At 39.4% G+C, this 21,866-nt stretch overlaps 1 protein-coding gene across 3 annotated transcripts in view; it reads left to right on the top strand.

The window, feature by feature from the left end:
• Positions 1-21,866, top strand: part of slc12a1 (solute carrier family 12 member 1) — a 157,041-nt gene that overhangs the window by 69,146 nt on the left and 66,029 nt on the right. For all 3 annotated transcript variants that reach the window (XM_059946047.1, XM_059946045.1, XM_059946046.1), the window contains 3 exons: positions 17,102-17,225; positions 19,883-19,984; positions 20,218-20,373. In XM_059946047.1, the coding sequence (XP_059802030.1) occupies positions 17,102-17,225; positions 19,883-19,984; positions 20,218-20,373 (382 nt within the window). The remainder of the gene's footprint in view (positions 1-17,101; positions 17,226-19,882; positions 19,985-20,217; positions 20,374-21,866) is intronic.

Here is a 21,866-nt window from a genome sequence, read left to right as displayed (position 1 = left end):
TCCAGGTTACTGCTTTCAAGCCACAGTGACGGTGATAGTTTTTAGTTAGTTTGAGAGTTTTTAGTTAGTGGCCCTGTTGGCCTAGCATTAATTTCTTTGTTCTGAACAGTTCTTTTTAAAACTCAGTGTACTGTTAATTCTGTGTCCATGTCTCTCCCTGTGTTCTGGGCCCCATCACTCAACTCCTGTCAGCAAGACTTGACCATCAAAATGGACTCAGCAGAGAGAGAACAACTGAAATCAGCTTTGAATTCTGTTAGTCAAGTGGAGGAGAAGTTGGTCAGTAGAAGCTGGGTTGGCAGAAATGGCTCCTTGCAAGCACAGTTTAAGCTGGAAGAACAGGAGTCAGCACTTGTAATGACAGTTCAGCATCTCACAACAGACAGCCAGAATCAGGTGGCATCCATTACTCATGTTCTCACTGCCACCATTCAGCCCCACTTCCAGCACTGGCACCAACTCTTCCACCTCAATTGCAGTCTCATCAACCTCTGCCAATAATGCCTCAATTCCTTTAGCTGCTTCTGGTCTTGATTTGAGAATTCCTCCACCAGGCAGATACTTAGGTGACCCAGGTGGCTGCAGAATCTTTATCTAGTGTGAGCTAATTTTCCAAGCCCAGCCAGGTCAGTTCAATATTGATGCCCATGCAGGTAGGATGCCTGCACCTACCTCAGGAGGAATGAGGTCAGTGCAGAACAGAATCCTGCATGTACTGTGGCAATCCAGGGCACTTCCAGGCATCATGTTCCCAAGCATTCAGTAAAAGAGGAGTCCTGTCAGTAAGAAGGGGAATTCTGAAGGGTTGAATTTCCCTGTAAGCACCTTTCCCTAATCGACTAATGCTTCCAGCTTCTCTGCCATGTGGGTCCCAGACCTGCAGGTTCCTGACATTTATTGGCCGTGGGGCATCTGTGAGCCTCATGGATATCTCTCAGGCTGAAAGGTAGAGAGCTTCAACTGAATTGTTGGGACAGAATATTGATATCTAGGCTCTGGATGGTCGGTCTCTAGGCACTGGCAAGATTTGCCTTTCTACAGTTTCCTCCAACTTGTGCTAGAGGCAACCATAGGGAACAGCTCTCCTTCTATCTTATTGATTCACCTGAACTGCTGCTAGCACTTAGCACTCCCTGGCTCTCCCAACACAACCACTAATTAATTAGAATCTAAAGGAGCTCCAAGATAGGCAACTGGCATAACTGTCTACCTGTCTTGGTCCAGCACAACTGGACCAAGCTTACCCTTTCAGCTTATCCTCTCTTGAGCCAACTGCTCGTGTGAACCTGTTTGATATTCCAGCTGAATATGCTGACCTTCTTGAGATCTTCAGTAAGAAGAAGGCCACTTCACTGCCTCTACACCAGCATATGACTGTGATTGACCTCTTACCTGGTTCTACTTCTCTTTGGGGCTGGCTCTTTCCCTTTTGTCCTGATGGTGGCCATGGAAGAATGCATCAAGGAGGCATTGGCCTTGGGATTTATCCCTCTAACTACCTCACCAACAGGGTAGGCTTCAATTTTGTGAGCAAGTAGGATGGTTAGCTCCATCCCTGCATTGATTATCAGTCCCTCAACAACATCGTGGTGAAGAACCACTGGCCTCATCCCCTGCTTACCTCTGCATTTGAACATCTCCTGAGAGAAGCTATATTCTCTAAGATAGATCTGTGCAATGCTTACAACCAGGTTTGCATCCAAGAAAGGGATGAGTGGAAGACTGCATTTAACACCCCCACTGACCACTGAGTAACTTGTTATGCTATTTGTTCTGGCCAATGCTTCTGCTGTTTTTCAGGCCCCAGTCAATGATATGCTCTGAGACACACTGAATCAGTTTTTTTAATTATGTATTTGGACAACATTCTTATCTATTCCTGCTCTCAGCAGGAGTACCTCCAGCATGTCTGAAAGGTTCCCAGATGGATCCTTGAGAACAACCTTTATGCTAGGCCAGAGAGCGCAAGTTCCACAAAGAGCAGGTGTTGTTTTTGGGCTACGTCCTCATCCCTTTCACTGTTCAAATGGACTCTGTAAAATTCAGGCAGGCCCAGTGGCCCAAACCATCTACAGTCAAACAGGTGAAGCGCTTCATGGAGTTTGCAAACTTTTATCTCTGCTTCATCAGAAACTTCAGTTTCATTGCAGTTCCCATAATTGCTCTCACCAAGAAGTCCACTGCAAGATTCCAGTGGACAAGTAAAGCAGTTTAAGCATTGTCAAAAATAAAGCACTAGGAAAGTGGTGAAGCAACATCCAAATGTATCTCATCCATTCACCGTCGAAGTTGTTACATCTGATATTGGCATTAGAGCTGTACTACCCTTGCGCTCTTTAGCAGATAATCATCTGCACCCCTGTACTTTTCTTTCCCATTGCTTGACTCCTGCAAAGTGTTTCTATGATGCTGGGAACTGAGAACTTCTATCAAGAAGGCTCTGGAGGCATGGCTAAACTGTAATCTGGTATGCACTGATTACAGAAACCTCTCCTACATTCATGACACCAGGTGACACAACTCCCGTCTAGCTATTGAGCTCTCTTTTTCACTCAGTTTAATTTCACCCTCATCTACCATCCTGGCAGCAAGAATATCATGGCCGATGATCTCTCCCACCAGTTTTGACATCTGAGAATAAAGCCAATCCAGAGCCCATCTTTCCCCAACACATGCAGAGCTGCTCTAGTGATTTGGGAAATAGAAACAGAGGCGAAGCCTGACCAACAGTCAGATCTCAGCCATGGTGGAGGACCTCTCAGTTTGCTGCTTGTCCCTCCTAACGTGTGTCCCAGAATGTTGGAGTGGGGTCACCCTTCCTGTCTGGTTGACCACCTGAGAATTCAACAGACCCTGGAATTTATAGAGATGATTTTGGTGGTAGTCTGTCCTAAGGGGTCCACAACTTCATCTCTGTCTGTCCCATTTGTGCCCAGAACAAGATGTTATGTCAGTCCTTTGCTGGTCTGCCTGTTCCTCACTGCCTCAGTCCCACCTCTCAGTGGATTTCATCGCTGGTTTGCCCCCATCATATGGGAACACTACCATTCTGGTAATTTTGGTGGATCAGTTCTCTAAAGCAGCCCACTTCATTGCACTCCCCAAGCACCTGTCAGCTTGTGAGACTGCCTCCTCATGGTTCAGTATGTGCTCAATTTTCTTCAGGACATAGTGCCTGATCAAGGACCACAGTTCACATACTGTTTTTGGAAGGCTTTCTATTCTCTTTTGGGAACCACAGCCAGCCTTTCATCAGGTTTCCACCCCCAATCTAACGGCCAAACTGAGTGAGTAAATCAGGAGTTGGAGACAACCCTGCACTGCCATGTCTCTTCCAACTCCACAATCTGGAGATCACATCCAGTTTGGCCAGAGATTACCCACAATAAACTTCAGTCTTTGAATGGCAAAAGGGAATCTAGGTAGCATTGTTCCCTGACCCAAGAAATTGACGTTGGAGTTCCTGCTGCATGTGAAGACTTGGCCAGGGCTTCTGTGCTGCGCAACCAGAAGCAAATTGTTTGGCAGGCTGATCAGCTTAACTGACAGGTGAAGCCTCTAAAACCAGGGGACAAAGTCTGACTGGCATCTAGAGATCTTCCATTGAGAATAGAGAGCCAAAAGTTGGTCTTACACCATGGGACTATTTGTAATGGAGAAGAACCTCCTGTAGGTTGTGCCTACCATCATCTGTGAAGTGACATCTTCTCTTTTCCCTCCCAATCAAGCCCCCTCAACCTCTCCCTGCTTGATGCATGGGTCCCTGTTCTATTCTGTCCAGGTGCATCCTGGCATCTCACTGGGTGTGGTGCATTGTCCAGTACCTTGTTGATTGGGAGGGGTGTGGCCTGGAGAAGTGTTTCATTCGGGACTTCCAGCAGGCACAGGGAGCTGCACCATAGAGAGGGGGGCCTAATCATAACTATGGAAGTCACTGTTGTTGAGTCTGTGCACTCTCACTGGTGGGCAGCTGAAAGAAGATGACAGTTATGCATGTGACAAGGACACATCCCAGCCAGTTAGGATTCCTTTGTATTTCAGAAGGAGTAGCGGACCGCATGACCCCATCTACGTAGGTGGTGTGCAGGTGGAACAGGTCAAAAGCTATAAGTTCCTTGGGATGAATATCACAAATGACCTGACTTGGTCTAACCAAGCAGAGTCCACTGTCAAGAAGGCCCACCAGTGCCTTTACTTCCTGAGAAAGCTGAAGAAATTTGGCCTGTCCCCTAAAACCCTCACTAATTTTTATAGGTGCTCCGTAGAAAGCATTCTTCTAGGGTGCATCAACAACCTGGTATGGAAGTTGTCCTGTCGAAGACTGGAAGAAGCTGCAGAAGATCATGAACCTAGTCCAGCACATCACACAAACCAATCTTCCATCCTTGGACTCACTTTACACCACACGCTGTTGGAGCAGTGCTGCCAGGATAATCAAGGATAAGTCCCACCCAGCCAACACACTTTTTGTCCCACTTCCCTCCGGGAGAAGGTTCAGGAGCGTGAAGATACATACGGCCAGATTTGGGAACAGCTTCTTTCCAACTGTGCTAAGACTGCAGAACAGATCCTGACCCAGATCTGGGCCATATCCTTCCAAATATCTGGACCTGACTTGCACTACAGTACTTTCCCTTTTCTATTTTCTAATTATGATTTATAATTTAAATTTTTATTATATCTACTTTGATTTGTACTTCAAGGAGCGTGAAGCGCAGAAACAAATATCACTGTGATGATTGTACGCTCTAGTTGGTGACAAAGTATTTGTATTTGTACTTGTCTTTTAACTCTCTCCAGTTGTTTTAGTCTTATCAAGTCTTGATCGAAGCACAGTGATGATAACACTCCTTACTTACCTTAGACCACATACTGAGAAAGATGTTTAGTGATTTAGATAGATGCTGTTAAAGGAGTGGTATTAATTTAGTTCTAGGTCACTATCACAGTGATGGCATTAGTTTTTTGGTTAGTTTGAGAGTTCTTAGAGGTCCTGTTGACTTAGCGTTAATTTTTCTTTCATCTGACAAGTTCTTATTAAAATTCAGTGAACTGTTGATTCCTCTGTGCTTGGGCCATCATTACTCCTGACATATTCTTTTACAAAATTTCTGAGTTACAATATGATATTTGAATAGAACACCAGCATGAATGACAAAACCCACTGCCTTGTCAAAAGGAGCTGACTTAAGTCTATCTTTTATCACTGAGTTTAATAGAAGGGATATCTCCATATATCCCTCTGAAAACAGGGCTTTAAATCACAAAACAGCTTGGTCATGCATGATGTAGAGTTGGTGTAGAGTTACATATCCGTCCATGAAGTTTTAAATGTAAGTACATTGTACACCAGTTTAAGATGGCGCTATTTATTAGTTTGAGCAACAGCTTGCTGGTGGTCAATGAAACAAAGAAAGCAACTAAATACTTAGTTATTCACACTTTATCTGGTAAAGGATCACTGCAAACAGTGCCTGTGGCTTCCCTGTTGGAGTTGAGCTGAATTGCTTTTATGATATGGCATTTTTGTGGTGTGACTGGGAAGCTTGCTGAGGCAGGACAGTTGGAACATGTCCGGGCTGAAGTTGCTGGAGTGGCTGGAGGCAGTTCGATGCAGTGGAGTCAGGGTGAGGCATGGAAAGATCCAAGGCTTGATTGGTGTAAGAGCCAAGCTGAAGTTGAAAGGTCGGGTAGTTCGATAAGGCAGAGTCGAGGTGAGGAACAATCCAAGGTTTGATCGATTTGAGAGCCGAGCCGAATTGGAAGGTTGGGTATTAACCTTATCAAGACAGTAGAGCCCAAGCCAGTGGACGAGGAACAAGCCGAGGTTTGGCCAATTTAAGTGCTGGGTCAGTGATGCACCATCAATAACTCACACTGAGAAGTAAGGCGAGATATCGGCTTTTATTGACTGGAAGAAGGAACCAGGAGTGAGTGTCCATCATACTATGTCCTGGAGACTGAGGCCGAGCATCAGGCCTCAGGTCGCCTTTATACAGGGGCCTGTGGGAGGAGCCACAGGAGCAGTCAGCAAGGGACATGTCCAGACAGGCAGTTCACCACATTCACCCCCTCTTTGTTTAAAAGAGTCCCCATGTGGCGAAGTTTCTTACAAGTCAAGTCTATCAGGTGGTCAAATCTGTCGCTGCGATCTACGTAGCACCGGCTGTGATTGCATGGGTACCCCGGATGTGAGCGGCCATCAATATCAATATCAATATCTTATTAAAATATCAGCAAAAAAATACAACAATCAGTCAAACCTATATTGATTATACATGAAAAAGGATAATCACTAAAAGAGAGAAAAGAAAAAAAAGGAATACAAGAAATAATATGTATTGGAAAAAAAATAAACCTAGACTAACATGGACAATAATAATAGTTTATATGTACATGATAGTGTCAAGAACTCCGGGACTCCATACCAGAACAAGGATAAAAAGAGAAAGGGTCTGGAAGAGGTCAAATTAACTCATATGAAAATGTTGAATAAACGGTCCCCAAGTTTCTTCAAATTTAATTGATGGATCAAAAATAGTACTTCTAATTTTTTCTAAGCTCAAACAAGAAATAGTTTGGGAGAACCACTGAAACGTGGTAGGAGGGTTTACTTCTTTCAAATTTTGTAATATAGACCTTCTAGCCATTAGAGTTGTAAACGCGATCATTCGTCTAATTGAAGGGGAAAGTCGACTACCATCCTCATTTGGTATTCTGTAACTGTTTTTTACTTAACCTCGGGTTTTTATTTTGCCACACGAAAGAGGAAATTTTTGAATCTATGTTGTCAAAAAAAGATTTAGGAATAAAAATTGGTAAAGCTTGAAATAAATATAAAAATTTCCGTAAAACCATCATTTTAATAGCATTAATCCGACCAACCAGTGATAAGGATAAGGGAGACCATCTAGTAGTAAGTTGTTGAATTTGATGAAGCAAAGGTAAAAAATTCAATCTGAATAAATCTTTATGTTTCTTGGTAATTTTTATACCTAAATAAGTAAAGTTATTAGTAACAATTTTAAATGGTACCCTGTCATTCAGTAAAGTTTGCGCATTTAAAGGGAATAATTCACTCTTATCCAAATTTAATTTATAACCAGAAAAACTACCAAACTGAACCAACAAGGATAGAATAGCGGGAATAGACCTATCAGGATCAGAAATATATAACAACAAGTCATCAGCATATAGCGATAACTTATATAACTTCTCATTACAGGTAATACCAAAAATATTAGGTGATTCACGAATAGCAATGGCTAAAGGTTCTAATGCAATATTAAATAATAAAGGACTTAAAGGACAACCTTGTCTCGTACCGCGAGATAATTGAAAAAAAGAGGATCTATGATTATTTGTAAGAACAGAAGCAACAGGTTTATAATATATTAGTTTAATCCATTAAATAAATTTAGAACTAAAATTAAAATTTTTTAATGCATTAAATAAGTATGTCCATTCAATTCTATCAAAAGCTTTTTCAGCATCTAATGAAATGACACATTCTGGGGTTCTAGGTGAAGAGGTATAAATTATATTAATCAATTTTCTAACATTGAAAAAGTACCGGTTCTTAATAAAACCAGTTTGATCTTCTGAAATAATCTGTGATAGTATCTTTTCTAACCTAATAGCTAAAATTTTTGTAAGAATCTTAGAGTCTACATTTAATAGCGATATAGGGCGATAGGATGCACATAAGGTAGGATCCTTATCTTTTTTAAGAATTAGAGAGATAGTAGCTTCATAAAAAGACTGGGGTAATCTCTTCTTAGTAAATGCATCATTGAAAATTTCACATAACCATGGGGAAAGCAAAGAAGAAAAAGTTTTAAAAAATTCCATAATATAACCATCAGGGCCAGGAGCTTTCCCTGAATTCATTGATGAAATAGCCTCTCCTACTTCAGCCATAGAAATAGGAGCATCAAACAAACTCCGATCTTCATCTGTCAGTTTGGGAATATTCAAATTATTTAAAAAAAATCCATCATGGACAGATTGCCATCAGACTCTGATTGATATAAAGATTTATAAAAATCTTGGAAAGTATTATTAATTTCTTTATGATCAGTAGTCAAATTACCGTCTTGTTTACGAATTTTAATAATTTGTCGCTTAGTCGAAATAGCTTTTAATTGGTTAGCTAATAATTTACCAGTTCGATCACTATGAATATAAAATTGAGCCCTGGTAGTCTTCTTACATTTTTAATGGGTTCTGTTGAGGTTCTTTGTTCTATGGCTTGCCTGTAAGGAGATGAATCTCAAGGTTGTATGAAGAGTAGCACACACAAAATGCTGGATGAACTCAGCAGGCCAGACAGCATCTAGAAAAAGAGTACAGTTGACATTTCAGGCCAAAACCCTTCAGCAGGACTGGAGAAAAAAGCTGATGAGTAGATTTTAAAAGTGGCGGGAGGGGAGAGATAAACACAAGGTGATAGGTGAAACCCAGAGGGGGAGGGATGAAGTAAAGAGCTGGGAAGTTGATTGATGAAAGAGACGGAAGGCCATGGAAGAAAGAAAAATGGAGGAGGACCACCAAAGGGAGGCGATGGGCAGACAAGGAGATAAGGTGAGAGGGGGGAAAGGGGATGGGAAATGGTGAAGGAGGAGTGTGGGGGATATTACTGGAAATTTGAGAAATCAGGTTGGAGGCTGCCCAAATGGAATGTAAGGTGTTGTTCTTCCAAACTGAGTGTGGCCTCATCACAACAGTGGAGAAGGCCATGAATGGACATATGGGAATGGGAAATGGAATTAAAATGGGTGGCCACTGAAAGATCCCTCTTTTTCTGGCGGACAGAGTGTAGGCGCTTGGCGAAGTGGTCTTCCAATCTACGTCGGGTCTCACCAATCTACAGGAGGCCACACCGGGAGCACCAAACACAGTATATGACCCCAACAGACTCACAGGCAAAGTGTCGCCTCACCTGGAAGGACTGTTTCACTTATCACCTAGTGTTTCTTTATCCCCTTTCCCTACCTTTTAAATCTACTCCTCAGCTTTTTTTCCTCTCGTCCTGCCAAAGGGTTTCGGCCAGAAACGTCTACTGTACTCTTTTCCTAGATACTGCCTGGCCTGCTGAGTTTATCCAGCTTTTTGTGTGTGTTGCTTGGATTTCCAACATTTGCAGACTTGCTTGTACATATACTTTAATAATAAATGTACTTTGAACTTTGAATAAAGAATTGCTTGAGAGGAGTAATTGCATATTTGTACTATTACCACATCAACCATTACAATATTTTTCCCATTTTTGGTACTTGGTGTCATTAATAGGTTACAAGAATAGGATCAAGGGTAATGGCTACTTTTTTGTTACTATGCTTGCAAAGCATTTCTAATTACTTTCAAAAGCCTTTGGCAGTTTTTGCTTCAGTGACTTGCAGAAATGGCTCACTAATCCTGATTGTGCCACAGCTATATAATTCATAATATTTTCTCTTCCTGATTTTAGTTGCTAATTTTGACATCTAAAGGAATGTGAAGAGGTGTGATATTAGTGTGAGTCCAGTGAAGTGAATCTTTGCAGAAAGTAAATCATTTATATCATATAATTTTAATAGGGAATAAAGTATATTGCTTTATGAGCTGCCCAGAGAAATCTAACAGTTGCTCAAAAGTATTGAAGTGGTGTAAACAGTTTATAGAATTCTGAAGCTGCAGCCTTGGTGAAATGCAGGTGAATAAGAACTGAAGTAATTCAATTCCTTTTATTTGTTGGAAGATAATTTTGTTTTCTCTGTTCTATTACTGCTAAAATTAAGTTTTCTATCTCAATGTTTCTCAAATTTTTGAAATAATGAGGCCCTCTGTTGGTTGGAGTTGACCATGGATATTGCACTGTAGCTGCCTATGTGGTACAGATGTCCCCTGCTTTACGAAAGTTCACTCTACAGCACTTTGCTTTTATGAAAGACCCACATTAGGACCTGTTTTCACTAACTGAAAGAAATCCAAAGAGGATTTTTGCTTTTACGAAGAAAGGCGCCCACTTTAAACTTGTGTATACCCTGAGAAAGATTACCATGACTGTGACAGGCAGGTGTGTGCGCATGCGTGTACATGCCTTTTTTTTTAGGTTTTATGTGCTATTTGGTATGATTTGGTAGATTATTTTTTGGGTCTGGGAAAGCTCAAAAAGTTTTCCCATATATATTAATGGTAATTGCTTCTTCGCTTTATGACATTTCGGCTTATAAAAGGTTTCTTAGGAATGCTCTACCTTTGGATAGCGGGGGAAACCTGTAAACAAGCCAGGCCAGTACAATATGGAGAGTAAGCTGTTGCCCATGCAGCTCTCCACACAGCTGATGGATACGAAGGAATGGCAGAGACAGATACAGTTTGGCACGAGTGGCATCACAGGAGTTGAACTTAACATAGGTCTGCCTTGGGGACTCCAGCTCTGGATTTTTTCCTTGGATTTAATCCCAAATCCTGTCCCATGAGTGTCTATAGCTAACCACAGCTGATGAGCCCCATCTCTCTGGTTATGATAACCTTATGGAACTTAATTTTTGAAATACTTAAATGTTTGCCGAGATTTGGCATGACATCTAAAACTTTAACAAACTTCTGTAGATGTGTGGCATTGACTGGTTGCAACGTGGTCTGCTTTGGAAACATCAATGCCCTTGAATGGAAAATTCTAAAAAATGTATTGGATATGGCCCAGTCCATCATGGGTAAAGCCCTCATCATCATTGAGTACATCTACATGGAGTGCTGTCACCAGAAAGCAGCATCCATCATCAGGGACCCCACCACCCAGGCCATATTCTCTTCTTGCTGCCATCAGGAAGAAGGTACAGAAGCCTCAGGACCCACACCACCAGGTTCAGGAACAGTTATTACTCCTCAACCTTCAGGCTCTTGAACTATAGGGGATAGCTTCACTCTACTTCACTTGCCGTATCACTAAACTGTTGCCAAAACTTAAACACCCACTTTCTTTTTTTTTATAAATTTTTTTTATTAGTTTTTCAAAACATTTTACAAATTAAAAATCCCAAATCCCAATGAGGAACATTAAAACAGTGCAAAATTAAGCATACAATAACAATATGCTACAAAGGAAGAGAATTTAGCAAAAAAAAAGCACCTGAATTAAAGACAAGTAAGCTTAGTGTCCTCCCCAAGCCCCACAACACAAGAAAAAACAACAGCAACTCCAGACCAACCACAACACAATATAGAGAGTATAAGTCAGGACAGCCAAACTCCCAGACTGGGAATACACTCAGCAACAGAGGGTAATAAATGCCTTCTACCAGAAAAAAAAGGAGCTGAAAGCAAGGGACCGAAGAGAAAAAAAAAACCCTAGTCAAGAGGAAGGTTATGAAAGTACTCGATAAAAGGTCCCCAGACCTTATGGAACTTTAGATCCGAATTGAGAACTGAATAATGAATTTTTTGAGGTCCAAACAGGCCATGATGTCGTTAAGCCATTGAGCATGAGTGGGCGGGGCAACATCTCTCCATCTGAGGAGGATCAAGCGTCTAGCCAGGAGAGAGGCAAAGGATAATATTCGGCATTTGGTCGGACCCAGACATAAATCTGTCTCGCCCCAAAAACCGAACAGAGCAATTAAGGGGTTTGGTTCTAGGTGCTGATTCAGAATACACGATAACGTAGTGAAGACATCTTTCCAGAATTTCTCCAAGCTAGGACAGAACCAGTACATATGGATGAGAGAGGCCACGCCCCTCTTGCATTTATCACAGAGCAGACTAACGCTAGGGTAGAATCGAGATAGTTTAGATTTAGACATATGGGCTCTATGAACAATCTTAAACTGTAAAAGGCAGTGGGGAGCACAAAGAGAGGTTGAGTTAACCGATTTGAGAACTGAATCCCAGCTCTCCTCAGATAAGGAGATATTTAAATCCTGCTCCCAGGCCATTTTGATTTTATCCATGGGGGAACACCCACTTTCAAGGATTCTTCATCTCATGTTCTCTATCACTGGACTTCAAAGATTTTTCTTTCTGAATGCTTTTGGGTGTATCTTATGGACTTTGGGCTGCTGATTATGATCATCACCATGCTATTTCCCTATTATATGTCATTTTTTTCTAATCACCTATTTTTAAATTTTCAATTTATAATACAGGCCAATTAGAATATTGCCCACAATGTAAGCTGAAAGGTTTTCTATCTTGTCCAGGCATGCTTGGACATGCTTTGGGTTGCCGGCATGATCCTCAAGAATGGCGTCTTTTTATTGATTCTTCCGTGTTAGGACTAAAAGCTGTGCTGCTGCGCAATGGCAATATCCACTTATCAGCTGTGCAGTACACATAAAAGAAAACTACTGAAATTTGGCAGTCTTGTTGAAACAGATACAGTAAATACAACTGGAACATCTGTGCTGATCTGAAAGTAGTAGTGCTTTTACTAGGAATACAGCTTAGATACACCGAGTACTGTTGTTCCATTTGAAAATAGGACAGCCATCGCTAAAGAATCTCATTACATTAAAAAGGATTGGTCACTCTGTAAGCAGTTGACTCTAGGGTGGAAAAGTATGCCATTTAAGCCATTTGTAGACCCAACGAAGATATTTTTGCCTCCTCTTCTTATAAAACTGGGGCTTATGAAAAATTTTGTGAAAGCAATGAACAAAAAAGGTGAAGGATTTCAATATTTGAGACAGATATTTCCAAGAATAATTGATGCTAAGATTAAAGAAGGCTTCTTGTTGGTCCACAAATCAGACAGTTCATCAGTGACAGGCAATTAATTCTAAGAACTTGTGGTGGAATAGGAGAAATTTGACTGGAGGACGTTAAAGGATGTTGTGAAAATTTTGGCAACTGCAGAGCACCAAACTATGTGCAACTTGTTGACAGCATGCTTCAAACATGAAGTGCAACATGTCAGTAAAGATTTATTGTCTGCATTCCCATTTAGACTTCTCTGTAAGTCCTGGCGCTGTCGGTGACAAGTGTGGTGAAAGGTTTCACTAGGACATTGTAGTCATGGAGAAACAGTATCAAGGCAACTGGAATCTATTAATGCTAGATGATTATTGTGACACATGAGCGAATAGCCTCAGACACTGAGTACAAATGAAAATCATCAACAAAATGCTTTTTAGATTAGTTGAACTATTGTAAAGTGTCAGGGTATGCAATTAAATGTATTATATTTAATAAATGTTAATTTCTTGTTTCTCCAAATTCCTCTGTGATACAAGTATTCTGAAATTATATGTGTGTTTATCTTTAAGTGGTCTATTGTAACTACAAAACATTTCTGAGGAAGCAATGCTTTTGAAAAAATCTGCTGTCCAGTGTATCTATTTTCTTTTTCATTTATATTTTCACAGTTTGTTTTGTTTGTCTATCCTGTTGGGTGCAGTCTTTCATAAATTCTAATATTTCTTGTACTTACTGAGTATGCCTGCAAGAAAGCAAATCCTCAGTGTTGTATATGGTGACACAGATGTACTTTTATAAGAAATTTACTCTGAATTTTAAAGTTTGAAATCTATATGATGTGTAACAGAATTAATATATTCATACGGGCTACTGATAGAAGAATATGCTGCCTTGGAAGGTGTCCTCTTGCAAGATGATTAATGTGCTTTGACAGATGAACTCCCTGAAGCCATGGTGTGCTGGTGGAGGGTGAAAGTGTTGAAGTGTTGGAGGTGGAACCTAGGCTGCTTTGTTTTTGGAGGAGCATTTGTCCAGACAAGTGGATTGATACATTCCTAACTTGTGCTAGAAAAATGACTTTGGGAATCAGAAGATGAATCATTTACCAGCTTTTTACCGCCTTCAAGATTGGGTTTATCTTTGACCCCTGGAATTTGATAGAGGTGGATTTTGGATGATGTAATTAAATGTTATTGATGTCCCTACAAGAAACCATCCTTCTCTTGTGCTATTGCTAGTACTGCTTTCCAGTTTTCAGTATTTGTAGCACCTGGGCATAGACAGCTTCAATTGCAACTCATAGTCAGAAACGTGACTCATTGTTTCATTATGAAAGGTGGGGGTGGGTGTTAAATTCTTGATTTAACCCCTCACCCCCACCTGAAGGTTATAGGGCCTGGGATACTTCTATATGGAGATGTTGTGATGTCCTGGTTCAAGAAAGTAACTCACCAGTGCCATCATAGTCAATTAGGAATGCTCCCCAGGGAAGGTTGGAAGCATTTTCATTCTTATACTGTAAGCCTTTGCCATCAGAGGAGCTTAGCCATTTGTCTGAAGCACTCTTGTAGACGTGTAGATGGAAGAATGGTTAGTGCTGAGCAGAAGAACAGGAAGGCAGACAGTAATATCCTCCTCGGGTATGTTTTCAGGGTGCATGTCATTACTTGGAAATTCTGCTTAGTGGTGGAGTGGAAGCTGCCTACCCTGAAGATGAGTTTTGAGAAGCTGAATCTAATAGCCAAAAAGTTTTCACTAGAAGAAATAAAGGCAGGCATGGAACACAAATTACACATAGTCAGCATCATTTGCTTGGCTTAACGAATTATCTATATGAAATGGGCCATATGGATCTTTGCTGATGAGAGCATTGGTTATCTCAGAGACTTCACACTACTCAAATGATTCAGTAATTGTAGTTAATTAACTTAAAGAATAAAAATATTGTTAGAAGTACTCAGTAGGTCTAAGGAAAATGGTAAACATTTCACATCAGTGATTTTCATCAGTTCCAAAAAACAGTTAACATTTGTAAGTTACAGAGAAGAGTGGGCTATAGTGTAAAGGGAGTTTATATGATACTTAGAGGAAAAAATAGAAAACGTTGGAAACATCAGATCAGATGGCAGCATTTGTGGAAAGAGAAACAGTTAATACTTCAGGTTTTCAGGTCTGAGAGCCTTTTGAACTGGGAAATTTTCAGTTGTAGAGGTGGGAAAAGGATGGGTATAACAAAAGGAATATCGTGCTTGCTCTGATATTTAGTAAGATCATCAGCACCCCTTTCCTGCACTAAACCCTATATCCCTTGCTTTCTTTAATTCCAAAAAGTAATTTGAATATACTCAGTAACTAAATCTTGAAAGGCCTATTGATTAAAGAATTCCAAAGGTTCAGTGCTGTAGGTGAAGAAATGTCTCATTTTAGCTGTCTGCTTAACTTGAAACTATAACCTTCATGGTTTTAGAAATCCCTGACAAGGAAGCCTCAACCTTACATCCACTTTAAGCCTATAAGAATTTTTTTATGCTAAGATCATTACTCATTCAACTGAATTTGAGTAAATGCATGGTCTGCTTAATCTTAATCTGGCACCAAGCTTTCTCTATCATTTGGTATATCACTCCTTGGTGTCAGTGTGTTCCAAATGCATTCATAACTGCTCTACATAATTGGAAGGAGACATCTCTACTCTTGGAATCAAAACCACTTACAGTAAAGGCTAGTTTACTCTTCTCCTTCCTAATTTCCTTCTGAATCTGGATGCTAACATTCAATGATTCATGTACAAGAACACTCACTGGTTCTTTTGACCATCAATACCTTTCAATCTTTCTTTTCAAAAAGATATTCCTTTTTATACAATAAAAGGAACATCTTTTTAAAATGAGATGCTCGTTTCATCTTATTTTAAATAGATACTCCTTTTTTAAAATGAGATGAAAAGGAGTATCTTTTTCATCTTGATTTCACATGTTTCTACAATATATTCCATCCTCTTTGTCTTTGCACATTTACTTAAACTGATTATACACTTGGAAATCTAGGCTGTGAAAAGCTTCAAAGCTAGGTTTCTATCGGTAGCAAATTTGGAAAATGACACTCAGTGTTAAACAAATCATTGAAATAGATTGGAAACTGGAAGTCATAACACTAATCCTGATATCATCGTACCAGCCTCTTAACCTGAAAATGAACGGATTATTCTTACTGTTTTCTGTCTGTTTACTAATCCTGAATTGACACCAGTATATTGCCTCCAATTCCATGCACTTTAAATTTATTTTAATAATTTATTTTATTAAGATGCTTTGAAAGCCTTAAACTCCAGATACACCAAGTTATCTGGTTAATTCTTATTAATTTCTGCCAGTTTACAACCTTAAACTGAGAAACCTAAAAATAATTTCCTTTTCATAAATCCATATTGATCTCACCGTGCTTATTTTTATATTTTTAACAAGTGTTCTTTTACCAGTTAATACATTCCAGCACCTTCTCTGCAACTTGTGATAGGAGAACTGATCTCTAGTTTCAAGTTTTCTTTCTTCCTCCCCTTTAAATAATAGATTTTCTTCATTTCTGATATTTGGGAATCATTCTTGAGAATTTTGAAAGCTCACAGCCAGTGCATCCACTGTCCCTGTAGCAAATACTTCCATGAATTATATTGAGTAATTATGGAATAATAATTATGGAAAACGGAATAATAAGCTGTGAAGTTGAAGAGATTTAAAGTTGAGAACTAGGATAACTCATTTGCAAGAGGAAATAAAGGAAACAAGACATAGGTAATGGGATTAATGGTAAAAGCTTTGACCAGATACTTCATACAACATTTCAAAAGGTAGAATAATTTTTATTGGTTTCTTGTCCCCTTGACTGAGAATTCAGATTTACTGTGATTAGCATGACTGACTGACACTTTACTCACACACCATTTTACTTCACTATGTACTCTTTGACTAAATTCTGTCTGTTCTTGTACCCAGAATATAAGTAGTACAAAATACCAAATGAAGCTTTTCCTTGTTTTGAAAACCATTGATACATTTGTCTTCATTTTTTTAAGAAAACAATGTTTTTGTAATATCCTAGTCAAATTTTTGAAGCACAGATAGGAATTGATGGCCAATTTTTCTTTTTACTGAATTAAATAGCAAGGGAGAAGATTTCTTAACATCTTTACATCAAAAATGTAATAAACTTGTGGAATAAGTTATTAAGAATGCCTATTGATATAACTGGAGAACTTGTGTTTCTGAAGATTAATGAGTGGAATGTGAAAAAGCTGGTAGGTTGAGCTGGTTATCACTTGAGACAGTATGGTCTATACTTGTAGTTAAAATGGCTGCTGATCTAAAATTCCTCTGTAGAAATGGGTTTGTTAGGTTGCAAATAACTGACTTTATTTTCTCTACAGGCACTCTGCAAGGATAATATTTATAAGGGGCTTTATTTCTTTGGAAAAGGATATGGGAAGAATGGTGAACCTATTAGAAGCTATATTTTGGCATTCTTTATTGCTGTTGCATTCATTCTGATTGGTAAGTGGGGTTTATCTTCAATCCTTTAAATTGCTCTTAAAATGTAGTTTGGTATTTTTACAGAAACTTGCAACTTCCTGAGATAAAAACAGAAAAAGTAGGAATTCTCAGTATCTATAAAATCAAGCCTTTAACTTGAACATCTTAATAAAATCGAAGTCTTATTTCCATTGCTGCATTAGTGAATTAATACAAAATATTACATGTGTAAATATTTTGAAAAAAGGACATTTTGAGTTATTTTTACCCCTTGTGGAATCACAAGTGTCTATAGAACTCCAGATTCATCTGAATGCAAGACAGTTTTCCAAACAATGCACACATTGTATTATATTAATTAATTTTTAATCTGTATGGATTTTTGGTGGTTTAAGATTTCTGAGTCCTTAAGTGTTGTTTTTTGTGGCTGTGCTCTATGTTATAGAGCATGGTATCTAAAATTTCATCCAGGCAAGATTTTGTACTGTGTTTGCCTTAATAATGACCGGAATAGTTTACTCCGGACGGAACTCGTCTTTAACTTGTGCTGAAAGCAAAATCCAAACACTTGTATTGCATATAGTGTATTTCTGCTCTTATCGTAGCCACAGTGCTGTACAATTCTCCACAAAATAAACTTCAAGTAGACTGTCTTAAACTGGGATGCAAGTCACCTCAAGTGATTCAGCAAATTACCCCTAGAATTTAAGTGGCCAGAAATGCTAGAAGAACTCTTGCAAAAATCAAACTGGTTTCTTCCAATGAAGTGAGTTGGAGAAAAACAGGAAAAGACTTCCAACAAGCGATGCTGCCAAAAACCTTAATGCCGGTTTCAGAGGAAGGCATTCTGTAATCAACACTTCCTGCTAGAGCAATGTTTATACTGGCTACCTTCCTATAAGGGAGTCCTCACTTAGATTTTGAACTCTGAAACTCTCAAGTACAAGCTTGCACTAATTGTTTGTAAATTGTTGGACACCCTCATTCTTGGATGCCTTATTTCAAAATCCTCATCTGACCCCACGATAGAATCCACATTTGACATTTACAGTGCAGCATTGATTAACATTTGATCAAGGAGGAGCCGGCCAATTGGATACAAAATTGGCTTGGTGGTAAGACTCGGAAGTAGTGGAGTTTTTTTTAAGATTGTGGGCCTTTGACCAGCAATGTGCTTGATGCTGCGTCTGCCTTTTGTCATCTACAATAATAATTTGAGTGAGAAAGTAGATGGCAGAGTTTGTTGACATTAAAGAAGGTTATCTTTAAATTACAACTGGATCTAAATTAGCTGGGAAATGGGCCGAGGATTAGCAGATGGCATTTAACTCGGGCAAGCACTAAATGTTGCAATTTGACAAGTTAAACCAAGACAGGATTTGTACATTAAATGATAGGACCTTAGAGAACAGAAACCCAGGGATACAATACATAGTTCCTTAGTAATGACACAAGTAGACAGGGCGTGAAGAAGGTGTTTGGCATGGTTGCCTTTCAGTCAGGGTATTGAGTACAAAAGTTAGACATCATGTCACAACTGTATAAGATGTTGACGAAGGGTTTCGACCCGAAATGTTGACTGCTTCTTTCAATGGATGCTGCCTGACCTGCTGAGTTCATCCAGCTTGTTTGTACATCTTGATTTGACCACAGCATCTGCAGTGCACTTTGTGTTTACTAAGATGTTGATGAGTCTGCACTTGGAGTACTGTTGGCTGTTCTGATCAACTATAGGAACGCTGTCATTAAGGTGGAAAGGGTGCAGAAAAATTAACAATGTTGTTGCTAAGACTGGAGGTCTTGAGTTCTAAGCAAAAACTGGATAGGCTAGGACATTTTTCTTTGGAGTGTAGGATGCTGAGGATCATCATATAGAGGTATATAAAATCTTGAGGGTATTGATAATGTGAATAGTCAGTCTTTTTCCCAGGAAGGGGGAGTCTAAAACTAGAGAGTATAGGTTTAAGGTGAGACCTAAGGGGCAATTTTTTCCACACAGAAAGTGGAGGGGTGGGTGGTATGTGGAACAAGCTGCTAGAGGAAGTGGGTGAAGTTACAACATTTTTAGAACAAATCATTTGGACAAATGTGTGGATAGAAAAGACTTAAAGGGATATGGATTGAATGCATAGGCAAATGGGACTAACTCAGGTAGGCAGTTTAGTTGCCGTGGGCTAGTTAGGCAGTAGGGTCTATTTATATGCTACGTGACTCTGACTCTAATAAGAACTCAACCACAAAGTGGAGAACCTGATTGTTTTTCTTCAGTGTGTACTTTACTTTTGCATATGGAAGGACCCCAGAATTACAGATTCTTATAGAAGCAACTTCTTGCCAGTAAAAGTTCAAAATCATGGAATTTTGAAATAAAGTGATGGCTAATTATTGGAAAGGTATTTGAATTTTACCTATCACCTTCTAGCTACCCTTCTTCCCCTCTCCCCACCTTTTTATTCTGGTGTCTTCCCATTCCTTTCTGGTCCTAAGAAGGGTTTCGGTCCAAAACATCAATTGTTTGTTCATTTCCATGGATACTGTCTGACCTGCTGAGTTCCTCCAGTATTTTGTGTGTGTTGCTTCAGTTCTCCAGCATCTACAGAATTTCTCGTGGCTTTTTAAAAAAAAATTTAAGATGTGTTTTGATGAAATCTAAAATGTTACTTTCTTTTTTTTTCTAGCTGAACTGAATACTATTGCACCTGTTATCTCAAACTTTTTCTTGGCCTCGTATGCTCTTATCAATTTCTCATGTTTTCATGCTTCATATTCAAAAACTCCAGGTCAGTAACTTGCATATAGATTGGAACTGAGTATAAATTACAGGATCTCTAAACTTTCATTGTTTTGAATTTCCAGCATCATTTTAGCATTTAAGTACTCTATTCTGATATGAAATATGAATTTGGCCATTCAGTATAAGTTGGCATCTTGAACATATTTACATAGCTAATTGTTGAGATTATGTTTTGCAGCATAAATGAAAGTGTAAACTCATAATTGATTGTTTTAATAGGGTGGCGACCTGCCTTTAGATTATACAACATGTGGTTCTCGTTACTTGGAACTATTTTGTGCTGTGCAGTCATGTTCGTCATCAACTGGTGGGCAGCTGTAATCACAGTTGCAATCGTGCTATTCCTTAATATTTATGTTATTTACAACAAACCAGGTGAGAATTTTTTCCTTGCTTCTGAATGTGCAGAATATAATGACTTGGATGTACATTTACAAATGTATTAAAAATAAATTTTCTGGTTCCAATACTGATTTTCCAGCAAATTTGAACTCAACAGCTAGAACTATTTGTATGTGCTGACAGTAGCATTATATTGGTAGCACATGGCCCTCTGTCTTCCTGTTGAGAAGATTTAATACAAGCATGAATACTTTCCATGAATTACTGTTGTCTGTGGGCCACATCCCTTCTGCTCTGCTCTAGTTCTCTGAGCACAGAGTCTGGTATGCAGTAAAGTTCATTTTTTGTTTTGTTTAATATCATTGAAATCGCCTCTTGGAATGTGACTACCGCAGCTCTTATGGTTTAAAGAAATGTTGTATGCCACTGGCTCCTGCACCTGGTGGGCATCTACCCATACTGCTGTGTTAGATTTAAAGGAACTAGAAGAAAATTGTATGCTTGGAAGTTGCAGACTTGGCAATTAACATAATGAGCCTGATTTAACAATGCAGCTCTATTATGCACAAAATATGTCAAAATTTCTTAGTCCCAATATTTCTAAATAAAGCCAATCATTCTCAAAATTCATATTTTATTGGAGTAACTTTTGGAACAAGCTGTTCTGGAAGTTGTTAATTCATGTGCCTATAGAAATTCAATAGTGATGTAGAGCAATATTGCACCAAGTACAGGCCCATTGGCTCAAAGAGTCAGTGATGACCACAGTACTCACCCATCTAGTGCCAATTTCCTGGGTTCAGCCCATATGCCTCTAAGCCCCAGTACACCCTCCCCCATATGTACCTATCCAAGTGCAGCTCATTTCATATTTTTCCCCTTATGCCCCTTTTAAATATTTCCCCTCATCCTAAATGTATGCTGCCTATTACTGGACACCCTAGCCTGGAGAAAATAATGCTACCATCCACCTTATTGGTCACCCTTCATTCTCCTACACTCAGAGGAATGAAGACCTGGTCTGACCAGGCTCTCCCTGTAACTCAGACCCTCTAGTCTTGACAGCATCCTTGTAAGTCTTTTCTGTACACTTCCCAGTTTAACCACATCTTTCCAATGACTGGGTAAAAGTATTCCAAATGCAGTCTCACCAGTGACTTGTACAACAGCAACATAATGCTTCAAATCCTTTACTCAGTGCTCTGATAGAAAGTCAGCAGTTAAATGCCCTTTGCACCACCATGTCATGTCACTTCTAATGAACATGCACTTGTACTTCCTAGATCCCTACCATTCATAGTATGTCCTACACTGATTCTGTTTTTCAAAATGCTTCTTCTTACGCTTGCCTATATTGAAATCAATTTGCCACTCAGCTGACTTCCCTAACTAACCAAGAACCCTCTGTAATCTGCAATAACCTTCGCTATCAGCAAGTTTTAATTTTGTGTCATCTGAAAACTGAACGATCAAGCCTTGTGGATTCACATCCAAACCATTTATCTAAATAACAAATAACAAGGGTT

This window comes from Hypanus sabinus, chromosome 21 (assembly GCF_030144855.1).
Source record: "Hypanus sabinus isolate sHypSab1 chromosome 21, sHypSab1.hap1, whole genome shotgun sequence".
Taxonomy (NCBI): domain Eukaryota; kingdom Metazoa; phylum Chordata; class Chondrichthyes; order Myliobatiformes; family Dasyatidae; genus Hypanus; species Hypanus sabinus.
The sequence above is the reverse complement of the archived record's forward strand: the minus strand, read 5'-3'. Positions and strand labels throughout refer to the sequence as shown.